At 33.6% G+C, this 9033-nt stretch overlaps 1 protein-coding gene across 1 annotated transcript; it reads right to left on the bottom strand.

The window, feature by feature from the left end:
- Positions 1-793: 793 nt before the first annotated feature.
- LOC110618217 lies at positions 794-4675 on the bottom strand. The gene is made up of 5 exons (XM_021761337.2): positions 4479-4675; positions 3876-4087; positions 3139-3369; positions 1858-2006; positions 794-1193 (listed from the first exon to the last, which is right to left on the bottom strand). The coding sequence occupies exons 1-5, from the start codon at positions 4581-4583 to the stop codon at positions 1003-1005; spliced, it is 888 nt and encodes a 295-aa protein (XP_021617029.1). The 5' UTR covers positions 4584-4675; the 3' UTR covers positions 794-1002.
- Between the last annotated feature and the right edge of the window lie 4358 nt (positions 4676-9033).

The following is a 9033-nucleotide window of genomic DNA, read 5'->3' as shown; positions in this document are numbered from 1 at the left end:
ACAAATTAAGAATATATTTAACTAAAATTATTGATTACTATATCCAGAAGATCTATGATTTGCTTTCGGACAAAAAAAAAAAAAATGCAAGAACATTATACAAAGAAAATGTAGCATGCAGCTAAAAGGAGGATACACCAAAAGAAATAAAAGCAGGCATATTTTATTAAAATTTTTTTATTGAAGGTTTATCTCACTAGGTTTTCTTTAGTAAGGCTTTTAATGAAATTGCAATGTTTATTACAGAGTTATGTATTTATTTTCCTTCTGTTTTTTTTTTTTTTTATATCTAATCTTAGTAAAATTTTTGCATAGCACATTATCATGAACATCAAAAAGAGTGTTATAAATAATATATTGTCTATAATCCCACATCATGTATTTTTTTAAATTTCATAATCCCTTAATTATGCATATCAAATCTCTTACACATGGTTTTGTAATTTTTAGATTTATATTATGATCGAGAGACTATATATAGTGGGCACATTTAAATTTTAGTGGTGCATAATTGAATTCAAAACATTCTCCCATTCATTCATGCTCTTGTTATCTTAGTTATATTTCTTTTCATTTTTAGCATATATAATATTTTTTTAGAAATTATTGTATTCATCGATTATGTTTTAGCAAGGAATCTGTGAAAGACTTCGAATCTTAAATCAAGTCTAGAGGTGAAAAGTATTTAATTTAACATCGTCAGCAATATCATCAAAACTGAACAATATACATTAAGATATTTTAATTTCCCATACCCATTTTAAAAATCTGGAAATAAACAGTATAAACATACTTGATCAAAACATGTCTTCTCATTTCTATTCTCTTTTCTATGCGATCCAAACATGTCTAAAATAAGAAGCAATGAACAATTTAACATGGCGCATGTGACTATAAAACTACAAATAAGCTGGATGATACTCTTTACATCATTTAGTAAACGGAAATCATTGGAAATAAGTTTTTCCAGCTTCTATACGACTCTTCCAAAAGTTATGAATCTTAATCTATGTTGTGAAAACCTGGGAGAAGAGAAGTAATGAATCCAAAGACAATCATTTGAATCTCCTTCACAATTCCCCACCAGTGGTTACCACCTTCTGCGCCACCGGGTTCTGCTACATTCTCGTTTTCTACAGCCTGGTTACCATCCTCTGCTGGTCTATTTTCATTATCAGCCCCCGCTTGTCCCTCTGCAGCAGTTGTCACACACAGTAATCATCAGTAATTATGATCAATTCAACTGAACTAATCTTCAAACCTGAACAAATGGAGGTTAGCTATAATAGAAATCCTCCCTTCGTTTCACTCAGTTAAGGACTAATATACAGAACAATTACTGTAAAAATTACAATTAGAAGTATCTGACATTGTTTGACACACCTCATAAATTCAACTAGCTTTCTCTGGTAACAACCATCCGAGCAAATGTGTATGAAGGGTCATAAATGATAATTTCCTTCTATAAGTAATTCACCTCTGTCAATTACATGGTGATCATGGTTCGATGCGTCAGATTGTGATAGGATATAATTATCTCGTCATGAACATGCTTAAACAATTACAACATGAACATAATCAAGTATAGTGAAACCCTCTTGTTCTATAGTTCAAGTCTTTTTTCCAACCCATATACCAATTTTCTCCAATATGCTTGGACATTTCTAAAAGAATCTGACATGGCTAACTCATTCTTCACCACTTTGTCCTGAACCCAAATTATAGATGATTATTGTTGTAGATGACTAATTGACAATTAGTATAAACTTCATAATCTTTATTATATGGCTAAATGGAGAAAAAGATAAGGCAGACCAAAACAAAGTTTAATTACACAACCAGGAAATACAAAATCACCTGCTAAAGCAACATTCTCATTCTGCCTTGCAGCACCAGGGGCATTTTCACCTCTGACAACTGGCCTGGGAGGATGGGGAGGTTGAGCTGCTCGTCTCATGCTTTGTGAGAGCCATTGCACTATTGGTGTAAGAGCTCCAGTTTGATATCTGCAACAATTGAGAACACAAACAACATGGACATGAGTAAATCTTGGAGCTCCAACAGTTCATTTAATATGGAAAATGCTGTTGGAAATTTGGAATCAGTAAAGAGACAAGAAACACAAACTCATACATGCACTATGAGTTAAGGACCATTCTTTTGAAACTTGTTTCTTTTATTAAGTGTGATTTTCTTCAGGAAAAAAAAAGGACTTCCACCTCTTTGCTGCCTTAACTTCTATCGTCTCGTTTCATGTTGCTATAACCCTTGTGTACATCTTCTGTGTGTAGGATTATTTCCCCACTTTTCCTTATCATCTGAACTTCTGTTTTTCTTTACTTTTTTTTTCTTTTCCTTTTCTGAATAAAGAGAATTTGCTAAAAAGGGACCAAAGGGGTTTACTGTTCATGTAATCTATTTAAAGAAAAACCTCAGCAATTTGAGAAACAAGTATTTTGTAATTGAACTTCTCTGTCAATAAGGAATTGTTATCTCTCACCTCATTATCTTACCAAAAAAAAAAAAAAAAAGAGTAGCCCCCATGCAAGAGATTTCATTTCACAGGTTGTCCACATAAACCTATCTATAGTCAAAAGAAGCTTAGGTCATACATTTTAAGAGTTTTCTATCACAATAAAGGAACAGATGGTTCACTGACTGACCATGATGCAAACAAAGAAGGCATCCATTTGCCAAATGTATCATCTAATAATTGAATTATTTTGATGGATACGCTCCTATATTTGTATATGTAAAGCAAAGGTGCATACAAGCAACACTATTTTTTAACGTGTTCCAATTTCATATTAAATGCAAGGAGATTAAAAGTAGAGATCTATTTTCAAGTAATTAATTGCTACAACATTGAGTCATTGACAAATACGTTGCAAGTATTCATTTGAATCCTTCGACTACCTTGCAATAAGTTTCTTAAATTCATTAATCAGATCCAATGCTTGCACGTGATACACTTTTAGCATTCATAGTTGGAAAATTATATACAAACAACTAAAGAGAAAACATCTCGACAATATTTTTCTGTTAGAAACTCATCCTAAACATTCAACAATACCTAATTAACCCTTAAGTGCAGAATACAAAGCATATGTCAAATCAATCTAACAGCAAGACACTTACAAATAAACAATTGAAGCAAAGAACACAAGGACAACAAGTCTTGTTCTTGATCCCTCTTGGTTGAACAAAAAGATTACAGCTGCAAGCTTAAGTATAAGTAACAAATCAAGCTGAAATGCAATTTGAAATCTCCTCACAACAACTTGTCTTTGAGGTGCAGCCTGCTGTTGCTGTTGTGGCTGTCCACCTTGCGCTTGATCATTGGCAGCCCCAACATCCGCACTTGTCCTGCTGTTAAAGAAATGGCAAGAAAATGACAAACTTGTTAATTTAATTGGTATTTCATCAAGTAACAATTTTTTCCATGCACATATATCATCAGTTTTCATAATTGTCAATCATCATATATCATCAATACTATCTATGCTGATTTGATCAAGCCTTTCTAAAGCCACGATACTCTATATATCACATTGATTATCATTTGCTAGTATTTCTTTGCAGACAACAAAACAAGAAGCGGGGAACATTAAGGAAAATTACTTTTAGTCTTCGAGTTATGCCATAATTAACATTTGAGTCCCTCATTTTCAGAAGTAGTCGATCCCTAATACTCATTATTGTCAAACATTTTAGTATCTCTCCCCAACTCTTCCATCTCTCTTTCTCATTTTCCTACATCCATCTCTCCTCTCTCTCTCTTTCCTCACCCCTCTCCTTCTTAGTTAAAATCTCTGTCCCTAAGCCAAGTCAGAAACTATTAATTATAATTTTAGCTCATTAAACCAGATACTTACGTGGGTATGTTATAAGTAAGGGGAATAAGCGTATTTGATGAAAGTCCAGCAATTGGGCCCATGAATGGTGGAACAGGCACTGCATAAATGCCTGCCCCACGATTCATCTGTTCTTGATTTTGCAAATAAGTTAACCCCGGAACTAGTGCAGGGTACACTATAGGATACATCTGAAAATCACCATATGCTGGAAAGCCAGAGAACGGAGGCACCTGAAAGAAAAGCACCAATAAATGGAAACAAAAAATATTAAAAGAGAACGGTAACAAAACCCACCAACAAATTCTTTAGCCAAACCATACGCACATCAAAATCTTTAAAAAAAAAAAATCCTTGCAGTTCATATAATATTAAATCTTTTTATATCAAATTCAAAACTATTTCATTATCACTAAGCCAAAAAAAAAAAATCAAAAACTACTACAAAATAGAAAGGAAAAGAAACCCTAATACATTTTCTCAACCATTAACCTATGAAATATATATTTTTTTAAATAGAAAAGAAAGAAAAACTATCTTAATGCTTAGCAAAACAGATAATTATTTAAGAAAATACATAAATAATTGGGGAGATTGAGATTGGAATTAAAAATATGGAAAAACCTGGGGTTGCTTATTGAGGGTTTCCAGGGGCGAACTTTGTGTAGTCGAAGAAGAAGAAGAAGATTGATTAGAGCCAGACGACACCGTATCGGCTTGTTGAGCCATTATTACAGAGATCAATCAGAGCGCTCTTTAGGAAGACGAGAGACGATAGAGATTTGAGTCTGTTGTTTCTAAGCAGAGTCTTTTCCAAAAACGAAATTCATGAATTATATATTGAGCTAAATTAATACAGACTCCTGCCAATACTTGCAGGCCACGTGGTCGCGATGATGTGTAAATTTGAGAGAGGGACCATTGGTTTGACCTGGCGACGGTGCCGTTTTGAACCGGTTTTGAGATGGATCAGCCGATTTGGTGATTCTTAGCGGTTCAGCCCAGAATCGGGCTGGATTCCCCAGTCAAACCGGTTTAGTTGGCTGAGATTTCCGATACAGTTTAACGAATATGGTTGGACCTCATCAAATAGAGTTTCTACCCAATTTAGGTTTAATTTTGATTCAGCATAGTTTATATAATATAATATTAATATTTGAGACATTTAATTCAATTATATAAATCTATAATGCTATAAAAATGTTATTCACCATTAAATATTAAAAACTAATTGTTGAAAATTATTAATAACCATTTTATTCATTTGTTAAATCGTTATTAAATATTTTATTATTAAAATTTTTAACAAAAATATTGTGGTTAAATTAATTATCACGCCATTTATTTGCATATATTATCATTCCTAAGTTGATTTCGAGTAACATTCAAGAGAAAGTTTAAAAAGAAAAAAAAGTTCTATCTCATCAAAGGAAAATGATTCAACACAAGTTATAATTTGGTGTCTTTATAGCTCTGTCGGCATCATGTTTGTAAAGATGATAAGGCTGATCCCGAGTCAATAGGGAAGAAATAAATTCTGTTTATAATTTAAATGATGTATATATTATAGTAGAGTTCTATTGTTATATGTCACTATATGTATTTATACGGTATTACAGTTAGTAATCAATATAATACAAATTCTCAAATTACTGAAATCCTTTATGGTATCAGAGTCTCTCCATCTCTAACTGAGGTTTTTTTTTTCGATCCTATTTCTTCTCTTCAATATGGGTGACGATTTATCAATTACCAAAACTCCTGCTATTACTCCATCAATTACCTCTCCTGGCACATCTGGAGATGGATCTGCTCAAATAATATCATTTCATCCTGTATCTCAGCTTCCGATTAAGCTGACTGGTAGCGGCAGCTTTCCCACATGGAAAGCACAAGTCTACACACTTATGTGTGGCTATGATCTGCTTGATTTTCTTGAAGGTTCTAACCCAGTACCTGCTGTTTCGTCCAGTGCTTATAGACTGTGGTTTCGTCAAGATAACTTAATTCGCAATGCCTTGATTGCTTCAGCCGATCCAACTATAGCACCAACTATTGCCTCATCCAAGACCTCCAAACAGGCTTGGGATTATCTTCATACCACTTATGCCAATAAATCGCAGACTCGCATCTATACTCTTCGAGATATTCTAGCCAAAATATCAAAAGACGAGAAGTCAGTCACTGATTATCTTCATGAGATTCGAACAGTTTCTCAAATTACTGAAATCATTTAGTTTGAACACATACACGCTTGCCTCTATTGCTTACATATCATCCGCCTTGAGAGAATCTCATTAATCCATGATAAATCCTTAAAAGAGTGTTTCTCCTGAAAATGTTTAATAATGTCTGCTTGCAACTCTATATATATTTCGGTTAAGCACTTATTAGATGCATCCACTTTTTCCTTTAACTCCCAATTCTTGAATCTAATTATTGAGTTTTTATTCCTAAGCCTTTCCCTATTTCAGCACTTTTAAGTAATTGGTTCTAGAGCATTGCCACTAAATCTCCTAAGATTTTTATATTTTCTTTAAGTTTTTGGTTTGTGGCATTTAGCCCTTCCACAATATTATTTAAATTGATATTATTGTTTCCATTTCAAATGATGATATAATCGAGTACAAAGCGTAAAAAGATGAGATGCATAACGTTTGGACGTAAAAATGCAGTTATTTAGAAGGTACTATACATAATTTTAATCACAATCATTGGGTTATATTATCGAGACTAATTAAATATTTGAGAGGTATCATGAATTATGGTAGTCTATATAATAAATTTTTCACAATATTATAAAGGTATTCACTCTAATGGTGGTATAATTATTTAGAAATCATTAAAATAAATTATTATTGTCAAAATTCACCATGAAGTTAGAGTTTATTGCTTTGAATTTGGCTTGCAATGAAGCTGAATGCCTAAGAAATTTCTTAACAAATTTTTCATAAGGAAACCAACACCTTTCTATATCAATGAATTGTGATTACCAAGCTACAATATCTATTAGAAAGAATAAAAATTCCAATAATAAAAATAGACATATTTATTGGAGACATAATATGGTTAAGAAGCTATTGAAAGATGAAAATATTTTTATTGGTTATATGAAGTCATAAATGAATTTGATTGATCTTCTGAATAAATTTTAGAAAATAAATTAATAAATGAAACATCGAGAGAATGAGGCTTGAGCTAATATGAAATTAATAATAATAGAAACCCAAGCTTTGTGATTGGAAATCCCATGAATAAATTTCATATATGGGTAATAAAATATTACTTGTTAAGTTTGCTAGCACTATTTATTCTTGTTCCTTCTTATAGTGTGAAAAGTGCTAGATTACATTATGAATTAAAAGCTCTTAATGATATTCATATCACTTATAACCGTGTATAAACGATTTACACTTGATGATATCACCTATGTAAATATAGAGTGAGTTCGCTTCTATGAAATTGTGGTATAATCTCTAGAACACTTACAAACTACCAGACGTGTGCATGACCTATTACTATAAAAAAATTAACAACAAAAACTATGAAGTGTAATGAGATTGATAAGATTTTAGCCTATACTAATTAACTGAAAAGGTTACTTTCATGGGTAAAAAGTGGGCTAAGTTAGTCAAACGATCTACGATTACCTATATAAAGTCATATTCTCTAGTAGTACGGGGTAAACCAGACACAAAGTCCATAATAATCATTTTCCATTTCTATTCTGGAATAGGTATTTCCTGTAGCTTTCCTGAAGACCTCTGATATTCAAATCCATTGAGATCCATATGGTAAATTGAGAAAAGCTAATAACCAAACAATAAGGGAAACCGAAAGAGAGAGAGAAAGAGAGAGAGAATAACCAAAAATTGCTAACAGACCACACGGTGAAATTCAGAAAAAGGCAGACACTGATGTGAGAAGGGAATGCGACACAAGGGCAATCCGCTCGACATGGAAGAGAGGTGACACGCACGAGTCACCCCAGCTGTACAGTCACTTTCTTTAGCTCAAAACATTCTTGCTATCATAAACTATTCAGAAAATTTACAGTTTTAGATGAAAGCCTTGTATACATGAGCCCCAAACGTGGTAGTGTACTAAAATAGCTTAAAAAGCCTTCATTTGTGATTAATATGAACTCACTGAGAAAGGGGTTATTTCTTTAAAGCATGGTGCTATGAGAATTAAAAGTTATAGAATGATATATGTATGAGAAATATTATTTATTAGATTATTTAGAATTATACGAGATGATATAATTAGACAAAATTAATATTTCTCATTCAGTTGAAATATGAAGCTAAATATTTAGTTGTTCAAATTAACAAAGAACATTTTTGTTACATATACTCTATGCAAGTTTTTCTTTTGCAGATAAATTTTAAAAGCAAGAACAAGACTAATAAACTTTGAAGTCCCGGCCATTAAACTAGAAGACCCCAATGAGGTGGGTGACCAGTCTCGAAATAGACTGCCGGCACTATAAAACCGGTTGGAAAGACGAAGCCTCAATGAGGTAGGTGACTGGTCTCGGAAATAAGACCGTCGGCACCACAAAACTAGTTGAGGAGATGAAGACCCCAATGAGATGGGTGACCAGTCTCGGAAATAGATTGCTAGCACCACAAAACCAGTTGGGAAGACAAAGCCCTCAATGAGGTAAGTTATCGGTCTTAGAAATAAGACTGTCGACACCAAAAAACCGGTTGAGGAGATGAAGATCGCAATAAGGTAGGTGATCAGTCTCGAAAATAAGATCGCTGACATCACAAAACCGATTGAGGAGATGAAGACCCCAATAAGGTAGGTGATTGGTCTCGAAAATAAATCGCTGGCATCCAAAACCAATTGGGAATACGAAGCTCTCAATGAGGTAGGTGACCAGTCTTGGAAATAAGATCGCTGGCACCATAAAACTGGTTAAGGAGATGAAGACCCCAATGAGGTGGGTGACCGATCTCGGAAATAGACCGCCGGCATCACAAAACCGGTTGGGAAGACGAAGCCCTCAATGAGGTAGGTGACCGTCTCGGAAATAAGACCGCTGGCACCATAAAACCAATTGAGGAGATGAAAATCCCAATAAGGTGGGTGATCGGTCTCGAAAATCAGACTGCTAGCACCATAAAACTGGTTAAGGAGATGAGGACCCCATTGAGGTGGGTGACCGGTC

Source organism: Manihot esculenta, chromosome 6 (assembly GCF_001659605.2).
Source record: "Manihot esculenta cultivar AM560-2 chromosome 6, M.esculenta_v8, whole genome shotgun sequence".
Taxonomy (NCBI): Eukaryota; Viridiplantae; Streptophyta; class Magnoliopsida; order Malpighiales; family Euphorbiaceae; genus Manihot; species Manihot esculenta.
Note: the sequence above shows the minus strand (reverse complement) of the source record. Positions and strands in the feature narration are given on the sequence as shown.